This window comes from Pteropus alecto, unplaced genomic scaffold, assembly GCF_000325575.1.
Source record: "Pteropus alecto unplaced genomic scaffold, ASM32557v1 scaffold78, whole genome shotgun sequence".
Classification (NCBI taxonomy): domain Eukaryota; kingdom Metazoa; phylum Chordata; class Mammalia; order Chiroptera; family Pteropodidae; genus Pteropus; species Pteropus alecto.
Window position 1 is genome coordinate 14201787 of NW_006443124.1, and position 16733 is coordinate 14218519.

At 32.7% G+C, this 16733-nt stretch overlaps 1 protein-coding gene and 1 pseudogene across 8 annotated transcripts in view; one reads left to right on the forward strand and one right to left on the reverse strand.

Moving 5' to 3' along the window:
• Positions 1–16733, reverse strand: part of UIMC1 (ubiquitin interaction motif containing 1) — a 109441-nt gene that overhangs the window by 58827 nt on the left and 33881 nt on the right. For 7 of the 8 annotated variants that reach the window (XM_015598042.2, XM_025040674.1, XM_015598041.2 and 4 more), the window contains one exon: positions 9587–9741. In XM_015598042.2, coding sequence (XP_015453528.1) covers positions 9587–9733 — 147 coding nt within the window. In that variant the 5' untranslated portion in view covers positions 9734–9741. Of the gene's footprint in view, positions 1–9586; positions 9742–16733 lie in introns of those variants that run through there. The other variant, XM_015598043.2, reaches the window with a different exon arrangement.
• LOC112471927 lies at positions 13887–14952 on the forward strand (annotated as a pseudogene).

The window sequence follows — 16733 nt, forward strand, 5'->3', positions numbered from 1 at the left end:
AAGAAAGAATATTAAAAGCAGCAAGAGAAAAACAGATAATTACTTATAAGGGATTACCCATAATACTGGCAGCTGATTTCTCAAAAGACACTATGCAGGACAGAAGGGGTTGGCAAAAAATATTCAACAGGATGAAGACCTGGGATCTACAACCAAGGATACTTTATCCAGCAAAGCTTTCATTTAAAGTTGAAGGACAGAAAAAAGAGCTTCCTAGACAAAAATAAGCTAAAGGAATTTATCACCACCAAGTCAGTATTACAGGAAATCTTGGAGAGACTTCCTTAAGAAGAAAAAATACAAAAGACTCACTTCAGATAGAAGACACACACAGCCTAAAAGGAAAGGGATGGAAAAAGATATTGCTTTGATGGACCTAGAAGGTATTTAAGTCAGACAGAGAAAGATAAACACTAAATGATTTCACTTATATGTGGAATCTAAGGAATAAAAAGAACAAATACTAATCAAAAACAGACTCACAAATACAGTGGACAGTTTGGTATCGGACAGAGGGGAGGGGGGTTTGGGGGGCTGGGAGAATGGGGTGAAGGGCTAAGGAAGTACAAATTAGTGGCTGATGGATGGCGGAGCATGGCATAGGGAATGCAGTTAGCATTAATACGTTGGCCAGGTGGAGGGTCAGAGGAGGGAGGGAGCAACTGGGGGGATCGTTTTATGAACTATACAGATGTCTAACCATGTACTGTATACTTGAAACTAATTAAAAAATAATTTAAAAAAAGTTATCATCCAAGACCTTAAAAATTTGATAGAACTTTTTACTTTTATGGTACTTCAAAAAAGACTTACTCATGAAAAATTCACAGACCTGAATTCCATTCTTTCAAAAGATAACTGAAACATAAATATAAATTTACAAGAAAAATTGCTGTAAGTGGCTACCAAAAAAGACAAAAGATGAAGGTTCAAAACAGTCATAGTGATGTAGAGTACAGCACAGGGAATATAGTTAGTATTATTGTAATGGCTGTGTAGTGCCAGATAAGTGCTGGAGTAACTGGGGGGAAAGATGTCACTTCAGAAATGTCTAGCCATTGTACTATATATCTGAAACTAATATAAAATTTTAAAAAATTAAAATTATATTAAAAGCTTAAACAAACGAACAAACAAACATGCTGGCCTGCAGATGGGGTCAGGAGGGGAGGGAGATTCAAAGGGAAAGCCATGAGTGTTTCACTGAGGGCCTGTTATTTACCAGGTACATTTCTGCTGTTTATTCGTTTCATTCTCCAAAATGCTGGGAGGTAGGTTTTCACTAGCACTAGTAATACAGATAAAGAAACAGGCTTTGAAAAAGCATGCGTCATGGCTAAGAACACACAGTAAATCAGGAAATTGAGCTCAGAAGGTAGGTCAACCTACTTCAGAGCTTGTGCTCATTAATTATATACCATTTTTCTCCCATAATATACACACTCATACACATACAATATTATTCCTGGCCTTACAGTCCAGTTGAGAAGATAAACATAAGCACAAACATACAAAAAAATTTTTTGAAATGGAATTTTCCAGCTCATTTTGAATAAAAATTAAAAACTACAATCCTATTGAAAGCACTTAAAAATTCTTCTTCCCATTCCTTAACGTAAAATTAATTTCTCTACTTGGAATTTTATTTTTTTAAATATAGGTTTTAGATATACAATATCCACTGTGATATTAGCATTGTTATCAACTCAAACTAGAAATTAAAAAGCTCATCTGTCAAAATAAGAACTTTAAATATTGACATATACAGTGTTCATTGAAAGGATGTATATAGACGTTTAATATGGGATTCACAATTTCACAACTAACTTTATTGAGCTGCAATTGTATAAAGACAAATTTGTGGGTGTAATTGCCATTCTCTACATTATAAACACAATTCTAAGAAACTACACCATTTTTCTTTTCTTCTTTTTCCATATGTTATGTTGGTTCTAATAGTTATTGAAATGAAATTTTATGTCTGTTGTATCTAATAATGAAAAATGTAGGCTCATATTTTGTCTCTCTAAACTTCATTTTTCTAGTAATCCACTTATATTGTATTTTTAAAAGTATCAGTGTGTGACTGGAATCTTTTAAAAGCTGGTCTTGTATCACAGATTGTGTGAAGAGCATGAACTTAAAGGATCGTGAATAAGGACATGGTAAAATACATTATAGTCCATTCAGAATACCATTATTCCATCTAAAAGAATGAGTTCCATTTATAAATATTCATTTAAAAATATTTCCAGGATATATTAAAACAAATCAAGATGCAAAATAGTAAGTCTAATATGGTTCCATCTTCTCTATACTATCTACCAAAAAAATTCAGGTAAAGCAAATAAAATTACATATAACCCACATTTTCAGCATACCTTTGAATTTCAAATTACTCGTAAGCAAGAAATACCAATTTTGAACAGACAAAATTACCTCCAGAAAGAGAAAGTCCCATCCTAAAACTTAAAATACATAATATGAATAAGAAATATCCACTAAACTTATGTCGATCACAAGGAGGCATCATCAATAGAGGAAAAAGAGAAAAAAGGAGAGGAAGAGAAAAAAGGAGAGCACATACTCTTGGCCACTGGGTAGTGAAGGAAAAGAAAAACTGGATAAATTAAGAACTGTATAGAAACAAAAGAGAACCAAACACACCAACACCATCTCACCTCAAAATTTAATAAGGGGCACTGAAGAAAAGTCCAAAAAAATATTCAAGACAACAGAAAATAAAATGTGAAAGGGAATAAAAATGATCTGAGAGAAAGTGACTAAAACAATATGGGCAAAGATGATCCAGTAAGTGCATAATTAGGGTCTCTGAAGAAGAAAACAAAACAAAGAGAAAACTATAATTTTAAAAAAATAATTATAATCAAAGAAAACTTAACAAGGAAAAAAAAAAAAGACCTGAATTGATCTACATATTCAAAGTACCCACATTTACCTCTGAAAATGAACCATGAACACTTTCCAGACATACACTAGAAAACCTACTGAACTCTAAAGGTAAAGAAAATTCTTAAAGCATTCAGAACAACAAAAAAGCTTGATCACTTACAAAAAAAGGAAAATACATTCAACTTTTCAAATGCAACATACAAAGCAAAAAAACAAGGCAACATTTTAAAGAAACTTAGGGGGAATATTTTTAAACCAAGGACTTTGAACTCCATCAAGCAGTCTTTCATATATTGAGATGAAAAATAGTGTCAAATCTGCAAGAACTCAGAAAATACTATATTCACAAGGCCTTCTTAACAAATCTGATAAAAAACAAGCATCAATCAACTAAAAAATGGTTAGAGAAACTCTTGGTGAAAGAACTGACAGCGAATATTTAATAAATTTCAGATCTATATGAAAACAAAAATAGAGATGAGTATAGAAGAAAAACATGTAAATGTTATATACTCTAGTAATATAGAAATGATGCACCTAATAAATGAGAAGATGGAAGAGAAAGAAAAAGTCCATTGACTACTGCATGGGCTATAAGTGAAAGTCAAAAGAGAAAACTAAAAATGCAGAAACAGTTAGATGGTAGTTTTTAATTAAATATAAATAGTCTAAACACACCAGTTTAAAAAAGAGAAACTGTCAGACTGTATAAAAATAGAAACACCAAACCATGTCATCATAAATAAATATACTTAATTTGTTTCTAGTTTCAACAGATACCAAATACAGAAGCACTGTTGTCTACATTTGGTGACAATATGTTCTGAAACAAAAATTAAGACATTGTCCAAGACAAAGGATTTTTATAATCTTCAGGGTATAAGAAAGTCTTGCAATAGTTTACATGATGAAATAACAAAACTTCTGGATTATTTCTATGGTTCAGGAGACCAAGAGATAGAACAACTGAAGGTGAGGCTGTTCATAAAATCGCAGAATAACCTGTTTTTAACTATTTAAATCAAGTTGAAAAAACAACTTGAAAGACAATGATTAGTTGGCCATTTTTTTTAAGAAGCTAATCTAGTTTAAGGTTTATAGTACCACAGGAAAACATGTCTAATGCCCTTAACTAAAAAAGGGTTTGCTAAAATATATGCTGCATAAGAGCAGAACGTCTCTGTTTTGTTCATCACTGTATGTCCAGCCCCTAAAAGTATCTGACCCTCAATAGGGGCTCAATGATGTTGAATGCTGAATAAATGCTGAATAAACCTACAAAAAAAATGAAAACTTAAGTATTACCAGTTTGAAGACTTATAAACATATTAACTTTAGATTAAAATCTTTAATGTTAATATCTACACAAAAGAATCTGCTAAGAGATAGAACATATTCACTGAATCAATAAGCTATTTTTTGTAGGAAAAACACTGCAGCAGTACCTAAGCTAGGAAAAAAAATGCTTCTGGGCTTACAGCTGATTTTAATTTAACAGCACAGAGTGATATCAAAGCTATCTTTTTTAAAAGAGTGAGCAGATACTAAAAGCAAAACAAACGCTTTGAGAGTCAAAAAACTATTCTCTAAGAAATGGGAAAACAGACAGGAATATATCTTCCAATTTCTAGGAAAGCAGACTTGTATCTAACCGAAATACTTCAAAGTGACAACTGAGAATCTTGTAAATGGAGAACTAAAGATTGAAAAAGACAAGAATAAGTAAATCTGATTCATCAACTGGTCCCATGAACTGTTTTGGTACTGACAAAATCTAATTGGTTACAGACCCTTGTGGGCATCATCTTTCAGGCAGTGAGGCAGATGCTTCAACCAGTATCAAAGGAGTGATTTTGTGATACAGCACACTTTTTGTAATCTCATATAAACGTGTTTCTTACAATATAAGTCTACCAGCTTTAAAGAGTAATAGGTTTGAGATGAGTGAATTTCTTACTTCCTCTAACATACTATATTAAGAAGTACTTTGCATCTAGAAACGGTATAAATTTTAAAAGACTAACTGGAAATTTATACCCAACTACATTTTGTCATCAAGTAAAGCTTTTTAATATGAGTAATAATAACAGTTACCATATACTGCATACTTACTATGTGCCAGGCACTCTATATACATTACATCATTTAATTTCTCTCAAAGTTCCTGTGAGAAGAGTATCACTGACCCCATTTCATAAATGAGAAAAGTGAGGCTCAGTGTAAGGTCAGGAATAAAACTAGCTCTGTGCAACCATAAAACTCCAAGTATTCTTTTTCTTTTCCTTTGGGTTTTTATTATTTTATTTTAAAATGGAAGAATGTAAGAGAAGACAACTAATAAGGTTCTTGTCCACATAGGTCAGTTAGTGGCCACGTAAATCCCTAACAGCCTGAGACTATACCCTGAACATTTATAAAATCAGTTATCATTTACTGAAGTACCACACTCTAGGAAATACAACTTATGTAATCTCTAATTCTCACAACAATCCTACAGAGTAAGTATTAGTAGTTTTACACATAAGAGTAAAAAGTTTAGAAAGGTCACATAGTAAATGGCAATTTAAACACAACAGCAGAGTTTGCAAAAGCTCATCTCTGCTGTCTTAGGGACATGGTAAGAGTGAAAATAGGAAAATGGATCAGCCCAAGTAACTACTCACCAAAACCAAGCTGTGACAAACCCCAGTGATGTTAGGTTTGTGCCATTATCTTTACATTAAAATGAAAGCCAAAAAACAAACAAATGAGGGGGAAAAAAGATATTTCCTGGCTTCTTTTGCACCGGGAACTAGGACATTTTCTTAAAGAAATATTCAAAGAAATAAAACAGCACCAACAAGTAAAACCTAATACAGATATTTTTTGAGACTGCCTACTAATACAAGCCAACCACTATTTTTAGGTATTCAAAATAAAAAGTTTCTGCCAGCCAGAAAATCACGGTCCAATGATGAAGGCAGAAAAACACAATGGCAATTTCAAAACAGTGTGACAACTAATACTACAGAAGTATAGGTTCTATGGAAGTACAACAGATGACTAATTGACCCAGTCTTGGAAAATCTGCAAGCATCTCCAAAGGAATTGCTATCTAAGCTGAAAAATAAATTGGAGTTAGCACTGTCAGTTCAAAGAACAAAAGAAATAAATAATTCATTCGATTTTCAACTCACAATGCTAAATAGATGTGTTCTCTAAAATGACTCTACGAACTACTACTTTACATTCTGAAACAAACAAAAAAGGTCTTTTTGAAAAATACCAAGACATTAAAAAAACGTAAGTATATATTAAATATTAGTTGGTAGCCAAGTTTTATGACCAGGTGCTAGTAAATCTTAAAGAACAATTAATTCCTTTACTATTTAAACTGTGGCAGGACTTAAAAAATGAAGTTTCCCTTCTATTTTATAACATAAACCTGAAACTAAAATCTGATAAATACCCGAAAAAAAAGACAATTATGTAAAATCAATGCCACTAGGAATACAGATGCAAAACTCCTGATATACTGAGAAAGAAAATTCAATATTATGTTAATGTAATACATCATGACCGAGTAAGATTTTCTCCAGAAATGCAAATATGTTCCAACATTAGAAAATGTACCAATTAAATATATTAACTAATTAAAAGAGAAAAACTATACCATCATCATCTTGCTAATTAAAGGCATTCAATTAAACATCCATTCCTAAAAATATTAATAGCTAATAAGCAATTAAAGGATATTTCTGTTATATAATAAAAATATGAAACAAAAGCAAATATGAGAATACTTTTACAGTTAAGAAGTATTCAAAATCAAGATGAAGGTGTACTCTACCACTGATATCAATCAACATTATTCTGGAGGCTACAGTCAATGAAACATTTTTTGCAATGAAACAAAAAAATTAGGTATAAGTACTAGAAAGAAAGAGAAAATGAGCATTATTAGCAAATACAAATACCTACCTAAAAAAACCAAGATAATCAACTAAACAATTATTTCAAAAATATGTGACAGATCAATGGAACAAAATTAAAAATCCAAAAACAAACCCATTTATAGACAAGATTTCAGTTTACAATAAAGGTAAAATTTCAAATCTTTGGAGAAAGAACAGATTATAGAAAAACACTGGAGAAGTGTCTAACCACAGAGACCCAATTTTCCAATATATACATACTGTTTAGAGGTACATATAAATGTGGTACAATCGTAAAGATAATTGTAAAGAAAAACAAATATAGTGGTTACCTTTAGATGGATGGAAAGGGAAGCAATTGGGGAGGATCACACTAAATCAAGAGGGTTTACAAGGTGGCGAATACAGGTATTCAGATCATTTTTTAAAACTATGCATTTACATTTTATGCACTCTTCTGTATGTATATTTGACCATTTTAACAAAGTTAATGAGATAGATCTATATGTGCTATTACAGAAAGATCTCCAAAAATATTAAGTGAAAAAGCAAAATAGTATGTGTAGCATTCCTTTCCTGTAGAAGTTTTTATTGATGGTAAATGACTAAAGAATTTTTTCTGGAATAATACAAAAGAAATTATTACCTTTCATTAAATGTACACTGAGGTATACATCTTTATATTATACCTTTCTATATTGTTTTGTTTTCTAACAGCTTTGACCTGTTTTTGTTGTTTTGATTTTTTAATATGTATGTATGTAACTTTCCAACATATCTCTACATATATAACTATTTTATTTTTGTTAATATTAAGACGGGTTATCCAAGTGGTAGAATTGATGGGACTATTTTGTTTTCTTCTTTATACTTTTACATATTAAAAGAAACTATTCAGATAAAATCCTAATTAAAAACTAGACTATGAGGAAATTTTTTTAAAAATATATACCCAACAGAGATATAAAAAAATGTTCAATCCTGCTGATTATTTAAAATATATAACTTTTTGATTATCAAACTGGGAAAAATAAAAAAAGTGGTAATAGTCTTGGCAAGAGGACAAAGAATGCACTGCTGTTAAGAATATAAATGAGATTAGATTGCAATGGTTCCAATAGGGTATACCATATTAAAATTCTGAACTGACATTGCAGGGATTGAGTCACAGATTTTTAAGCAATCAAGTACAATAATCTAAAATCTGAATTCTTCACAGAAAGGTGGAGTAAGCTAAGTGAAATGTAGAGGGTAAAAAGTGAAGGCAGAGAAGCAAGTTCTGGGTCTATTAGTAAGAACTCAAACAACAGATGATCAAGAAAAGTAGATATGAAAGGATGATCTGCGTTTAAAAGATAAAAACTAAAGGATGTGGTGAATGACTAGGTATAAAAGATGAGAAAGAAGAAAGAGTTAAAGATAAATCTGAGGGTTGGCTCCATACTGTAGTGATTAGCACGTCTGCTTTACACACAGAAGGTCCTGGGTTCGCACCCCAGGTGGAGCCACAGACCATATCCCGGATGCGCCTGGCCCCGGGTGCACACCACAAGCACGTGGGAGGAGACACTTTGCCTTCAGAGATCCAGTTCTTAAGGGGAGATAGCAACATTCGTAGCTCAGGGGTGAAATTGGGGGAAAATTAAAGAGGGGGGAAAAAATAAAATAAAAAAATAAAAATAAATAAATTTTAAAATTTTTTTAAAAAAGATAAATCTGAGCTTTATATTTTGAGGCAACTGAGTATTTCTACCACAAATGAGATATAAGATAAAGAGAAGTCAGAGAAAAAAAAAAAATGACTTAGTTCACTGCCTTATTGGATGTGACCTATAGGAAAGTGGAAATCTCCAATAAACGAATGAAAATAGGAAACAAAGGAGACATTAAGCTCTAGAGAGCACTGTCAAATGAAGCTTTCTACAATTAACAGATGAATGGATAAAGATGATATGGTATTTACATACAATGGAATATTATTCAGCAATAAAAAAGAATGAAATCTTGTGACAACATGGATGGACCTAGAGGTTATTATGCTAAGTGAAATAAGCCAGAAAAAGACAAATATACGATTTCTCTCACATGCGCAATCTAAACAAAAATACACAAATCAGAAACAGACCCATAGAGAACAATGATAGTTGCCAAAGGGGAGGAGGGTAGGGGGATGGGAATAAAAAAAGGTTTCTACAATTAGGTTTCTACAATTAGGATGGGAATAAAAAAAGGTTTCTACAATTAGGTTTCTACAATTAGTACAGTTCTAAAGCTGTACTACCTAATATAGCAGACCAATACAGATTCATGTGGCTTTGATCACTTGAAATGTGACTAGTGTAACAAAGGAACTAATTTTTACTTTTATTGAACTTTAATTAATTTAAATTTAAATAGCTACAGGTAGCTAGTTGCTACCGTATTGGATAAAGTTTATCTAGAGACTTAAAGAATATTTATATCACTTTCCAGACACGTGAAAATTAAGATTTATATTTGATGTAGATTGTTCAAATAGTTTTAAAATATCGTATTGAATTAATAATATTACAAAACAGAGGAACTATAATCCATCCTTAGCCAAACAGTATGATTATTTTCTCTTAAGTAATTCTTAATTCCATTTACAAATCGAATTGAAGCTGAATAAAAATTACCTGGTCAGGCAAGCTGGCATTAAGGTTTAGTCACAAAACAAACCAATCTTGATTAAGAAAGCCTAGTTTGAGACCTAGAGCTCCACTCTTCAGAATACTGACCTCTCCATCACTATCAGATATCACAATGAATGCATCCTCAAGTTTACGCTTCCTCTTCAAATTGACAGGACTGGTAGTTTCTACATCTTTCTTTTCCAGATTCTGAACTTCAGAGGCTTCTTTAACTTTTTTCTTTCTCCGTGGCATCCTTTTGTCTGAAATACAAGGACAAATAGGATAAGTTTTCTAGATTCTATTTGTAATTTAGTCGTGTAAAAGTAAAAGATAACCATCTAAAAAAAGTAAAAAGATAGATTTCTGGACTTTTCCACTAATTAAAATTTGTATTTTTCCTATAGAAGAAAATATATAAATCTCATCTCTTTAGTGAAATTTCTATAGGAATAATACAATGATTTATCCTAGTTCCTTAAATATTAACTCAGATAATTGGTTTTCTTGACTATATATTATAGTTTATCTACAATATTTTTTAAATACCAATGCCTCAACCTGACAAAGGACATCTCCAAAAAGTCCACAGCTAATATCATACTTAAAGGTAAAAGACTGAATGCTTTCTCTTTAAGATAGTAACAAGACAAGAATGCCTGCTCTCATCATTTCTCCTGAACATTATACTGGAGATTCTAGACAGGTCAATTATTCAAGAAGAAGAAATAAAAGACATCCACATTACAAAGGAATAAGTAAAACTACTGCCATTTGCAAATGGTATGATCTTGTATTAAAAAAAAAAAAAACTAAGAAATCCACAAAAAACTTATAACTAATGAACGAGGTCAGTAAGATTGCAGGATACAAGGTCAATTTACAAAAATCATTTGTATTACTATCCACTAGCAATAAACAATCCGATAATGAAATTTTAAAAATTCAATTTCTAATAGCATCAGAAATAATAAAATGCTTAGGAACAAATTTAACAAATGAAGTGTAAGATTTGTACCTGAAAACTTAAAAATATATTATTGAAAAAAAAGATCTAAATAAATGCAAAGACATCTATTGTTCATGAATTGGAAGTCTCGATATTGTTAAGACAGCAATATTCCCCAAATTGCTCTACAGATACAAAATAATCCCTAATAAAATCCCTGTTGGAGTTTATTGTGGAAATAGACACGCTGATCCTGAAATTCACATGGAAACATAAGGGTCCCAGTATAGCCAAAGCAATCTTGAAAAAAAAAAGGAAAAAGTTGAAGAACTCACAGATCTCGATTTCAAAACTACAAAGCTACAGTTTTAAGACACTGTGGCAATGGTACAAGGATAAAGATTAATGGAACAGAACTTAAAATCCAGAAAAAAACCACACATTTACTATCAATTTTCGACAAAGGTGCCAAGATAATTCAATGCAGAAAGTACAGTCTTTTCAACAAATGCAGATATCCACAGGCAAAAGTATGAAATTGGACCTTTACGTCACACATACGAAATGTTGCAAAAAAACGGATCAAAGACCTAAATGTAAGATTCAGGTAAAATTCTTAAGTGAAACACAATCATAAATTTCTGTGATCTTGACTAGGCAATAGTTTGTTATATATGACATCGAAAGTATAAGCAACAAAAAGAATAGATAAATTGGGCTTCATCTAAATTAAAAACCTTAATATAAAGGTGCTTCAATCCATGATATCAAGAAAGTGAAAGAAAAAAAATGGAAAAAAATTTGCAAATCATCTACATAATAAAGTAATTGTATCCAAAATATAAAGAACTCTTGCAACTCAATAGTAAAACGGTAAATAAACCAATTTTAAAAATTGGTAAAGAATCTAAACAGACATTTCTCCAGAGACAAATGGTCAGTAAGCACATGAAAAGATTCTCAATGTCATTAGTGATCAGGGAACTACAAAGCCCACTACGATGGCTATTTTTTTAAAAAAAGGGAAAATAACAAATGTTGAGGAAGATATGGAGAAACTGAAACCCCAGTACACTGTTGATGGGAATATAAAATGGTACAGCTCCTGTGGGGGAGGGGAGGAACGAATGATGTAATAATACACACTACGACATGAACAAACTTTGAAAACATGTTAAGTGAATGAACCAATCATAAAGGCCCAAATATTGTATGACTATATGAAACATCCAGAATAGGCAAATCTGTAGAGACAGAAAGCAGATTAATATTACTAGGAGCTGGAAAAGAGGGAAATGTGGATTGACTGCTTAATGTCTATAGGGTTTTGAGGGGCATGATCGAAATGTTCAGGAATTATAAACTGGTAACAATTGCACAATAATTTGACTGTACTAAAAGCCACTAAATTGTACACTTTAAAATGGTTAAAATGTTAGGTTTTATGTTATGTGAATTTTACCTAAATTAAATTTTTAAAAAGCTCCCCAGATGATCTTATTTTATAATCAGAGTAGAGAATTACTGGCTTAGTCAATGATTTAAATAGAGCAACCTTAACTGTCTTATAAACCTCTCAAATAGTTTAAGACAGTTGTTACATCTCATTATCAAAAAGAATCTGTACAATCTTAGCATTAAAGGAGGACAGTAATACACCCACATGCTTCTATTACAGGGTCATTTACAAAATCATTTCCTATCCTTAGATGAATAAACACATCTAATAAATAAAAAAATTTCTTTTCTATTCGTAATGCATATTCTTAAATGATTTGTCTTGAAGAAACAGCAGAAATCACATAGAAAAAATTTAAACTACATATAAATTTTTTAATTCTGTATTTAAACATCTAAAGTAATTACAGAATTAGAGAAATATAGTATATATAAAGAAGGGTTAGCTATCTATTATATAAAAAGTACATATAAATTGATCCTCCCATATTTCTCATTAACCTGTCTATTTCCACCATTACCCTAGTCCAAGCTACCAACAACTCTCATGTGGACAACTGTAAAAGCCTCTTAAGTGGGTTCCTTACTTTTATTCTTTCCCCACTCCAATCTGCTCTACACACTGAAGCTGTTAATTTTTCAAACTGCAAATCTTAAATTATTCCACTACTTAAAAACTTCAACATCTCACTGCTTTCATAGTTTTGCCCTTAACATGGTCTACAATATACACCCTATATTACTGAATTCCTGCCAGATTTCAGATTTTCTCTAAGCTCTCCCTCAGTTCTTAAGCCATAGCCATACTCCTTTCTTCCCACAGGGCCTCTGCACATGCTCCTTCTGCCTGGAAGATTCCACCAACACTTCCCTTTACCTATTTTATTCCCTCTCATCCTTGAGATCTCAGCTCAATTATGAGCTTCTCAGAGAAGTCTTCCTTGAACACTAAAATTGGTCAACTATCTCTACTACATATTGAGTGCACCATGGACTTCACCTTCAAAATGTTATCACGGTTGTAATTACACGTGTGCGATTTTTAAGGCAATACACTTTTCTTTCCCAATAGACTGTAGACTTCAGAAAGGTAAGGGTAATCTACCCAGCACCTAGCACATTTTCTGGGAATTAGTAGGTGATCATTATATACTTATTAAGTAAATTAATTAAACAAAATTTAGAACAATTAACCTAAAGTGGTAAAATTATAGATATTTTTGTCCTTTACTCAAACTTCCTACAACTCTTGCTAGGTTTATAATTTTAAAATAATATTCAAAAAATCTTGCTGCATTTTGTACATTTTGTTAAATTCATTTTTGAGTAATTAAAGAAAGAAATCAAAATTCTAAATAAATGTGAGACATTATGCTCATGGATTGGAAGACTCAACAGAGTAAAGATGTCAATTCTTCCCAAATTCATCTTAGACTTAATGTAATTCCTATAAATATCCCAGCAAGATTTCTTGTAGACTTAGGCAAGCTTATACTAAAATGTATATGGAAAGGCATAGGCCCTAGAATAGCTTAAACAATCTTGACAAAAAAGAATAAAGTGGAAGGAATTACCCTACTAAATATCAAGGCTTACTATAAAGTTATAGTAATCAAGACAGTATGGTATTGGTGGAAGAAGAGACAAAAAGATCAATGAAGCAGAATAAAGAACTCAGAAATGGATCAAAAATATGTTCAAACTCATTTTTGACAAAACTTCAAACCCAATTCAGTGGAGGAAGCCTTTTCAAAAAAGGAACATCCACAAGCAAAAAAAATAATGAACCTTGACCTAAAAGTCACACTTTATACAAAATTAACTCAAAATTAATCATATTAAAACTACAATGAGATAGTACTACGCTCTTGTCAGAAGAGGTAAAGTTTTAAAATAGTCACACCACCAGATGCTGACAAATATGCAGAGAAACTGGCACACTCATATAATGCTGGTGGGACTGTAAAATGGTACAACCACTACAAAAACAGTTTTGGCAGTTTCTTTAAAAACTGGACATGTAGCGGGTCCCAGCAGCTGCCAAGCAGCCCAGCAGCCCAATTTCCCAAAGGCACCCAGCAGGCGCCTGCCACCACAATGCCCAAGAGGAAGGTAAGCTCCACCAAGATGGCAGCAAAGGAGGAGCCCAAGAGGTTGGCTAGGTTGTCAACTAAACCTGCTCCCGCAAAAGTGGAAATGAAGCCAAGGCAGCAGGAAAGGATAAATCAGCAAAGTGCAAACAAAAGGGGAAAGTAAAGCAAATGGAAAACAGGCAGAAATGGCTAACCACAAATCTAAAGCAGATTTAACCTGCAGAAAACAGAAACTGAAAACAAGGAGATTCCAGCCTTTTTGATGAAGGAGAGAAAGAAGCCAAATCTAATTAATATCATATACCGTGTCTTATCAGTGGTCCCTGTCTCCCTTTCTGTACAATCCAGAGGAATATTTTTATCAACTATTTTGTAAATGCTAACTTTTTTAAGGAAGAGGGAATTCCACCTCAACCCATTTTTTAGGTGTAAATGTTTATTTTTAAGAGGTGAAATAATTTACTGCTCGTTTATTTTTTGGTCAACCAGAAAATAGTGGGATATTGAATATAGAAGGCTTTGATGGTCTTGAGTGTCAGCTTAACATTCCATAGATGGGTGTGGTTTTACATCGTATAATACAAGGCACACTAAATAGCAATTTGGAGTCAATCATGCATTTAATATGTCTTGAACACTTTAAATTACTCCTTTCCCCATGTTTTTGGTAGAACTGTTTCCTAAAGAAATCCACTTCTTGATTTTGGCTCTCCCTGTCAGAATTTCGTGCACTCTAATATCTTTGTCGGGTAGTCAAGTTTCCCTGATAATTTGTTAATGTGCTGTGTAAGATTGAAAATTTGATTATGTAGTGTATATGATATTAAGTTGTGAATTAGTGGGACTTTGATATAACAGCATATTAACATTTGAAGATATTGGTACTTCATATTCTATTAAGGAAAATTAGCCTCCAAATTTAAGCTGGAAAGTCACTGGAATAACAAAGATTCACAAGTATATGACTTTTTAGGTTTTTGATACATACGTTAAGAATTATGTACAAATTGAAATGCCTGTGTACTTATCCTCAAAACAACCAATAAAATCTTGACTATGAAAGAAAAAACTGAACATGCAACTTTCAAATAACTCAATAATTGCACAAATAACTCAATAATTGGCACTTATTTCAAAGAAATAAAAATTATGTTCACATACAACCTGTACACAAATGTTCACAGAAGCTTTATTTATAACAGCCCAAAACAGAAATCCATCCAATATCCTTCAACAGGTGAATGGCTTAACTGTGGTGTATATACACAGTGGAACATACCCAGCAATAAAAAGGAATGAACTACTGATTCATACAGCAACTTGGTTGACTCTTTAGGGAATTATGTTGAGCAAAAACAGCCAAGCCCAAAATGATATATACTATATGACTCCATTTATAAAACATTTTTGAAATGACAAAATTTTAGAAATACAAACAAGATTAATGGTTTCCAAGGGTTAGGGACAGGAGAGGGTAGGTGCAAGAGGGAGGTGGATGTGGTTAGGAAAGGGACACTTGTGGTGTTGAAACTTTCTTGACTATGGTGATTAACACACAAATCTATATAGATGATAAAATTATAAAATATTAACACTACACACAGAAACATCCAAATGTACACAAGTAAAATGGGGGAAATCTAAACAATCACTGGATTCTATCAATGTCAGTATCATGGTTGTGTTGAGAGAATTTGGGATTCCAGTTCAAGATAGTGTGTTAGATGATCCTGCACTCACCTCTTCCCAGGACACACCAAATCTACACCTAGGTAGAGAACAATTGCCGCTGGGGACAAAAAACAAAAACAAAAACAAAAACTAGCCAAGCAACTCCTACTCATCAGGCAAACTGAGCAAATCTCACTTCGAAGCAGATAGGAAAGTCTGGAACACAATCTCACCATAAATTCTGCCCCCAACACAGGGGCCCTCAGTGAGGAAGTAACTAAAACCCCCAAGCAAAAAGTCTGGAACACAATCTCACCATAAATTCTGCCCCCAACACAGGGGCCCTCAGTGAGGAAGTAACTAAAACCCCCAAGCTTCCCTGAGAAGCGAAGGGTCTGAAACAGAGTAGCTGAATAGATTTTATTTTTTTTTAAAGACCCATCTAAATGCAGCCTACAAGAGATTCACTTCAGATAAAAGGACCCACAGACTGAAAGAAAAGGGATGGGAAAAGATACCGAATTGAGTCTGGTAACTGAAAGCCCAAGAGTGACTACCACTGCAAAGTGACAGAGTAGAGAGAGAAAGAGATGAGTACAGAATAGTGCTAAAGATTTTAACTTAGATGAAAGGAATGGGGGTGGGGTGGGAAGGGGAGGCAGAAAAGATGTCAGAACTATGAGGAAACTTAGTTAAGCAGTGTCAGACACTAATTTGGCAAGATGGCTGCTAAAATGAAAGTTGAGAAGCAGCACATGGATTGGATGTTAAGGATATTTTTGATGATTCTAAAGAGAGGGCAGATTCAGATTCTACAGCCTATTATCTACGAAAAACCCACAGTTAATATACTTAATGGTGAAAGACTAAAAGCTTTTCCCTTAGATCAGGTACAAGACAAAGATGTCTATTCTCACTACTTTTTTCAACATTGCACTGAAGGTTCTAGCCAGCACAACTAGGCTAAAAAAAAGAAAAGGCATCCAGATTGGAAAGGAAGAAGTAAAACTATCTCTATTCTCAGGTGCAAAGATATTGTATTTAGAAAATTCTAAGGAATCCTCTAAAAAATTGTTAAAATAAA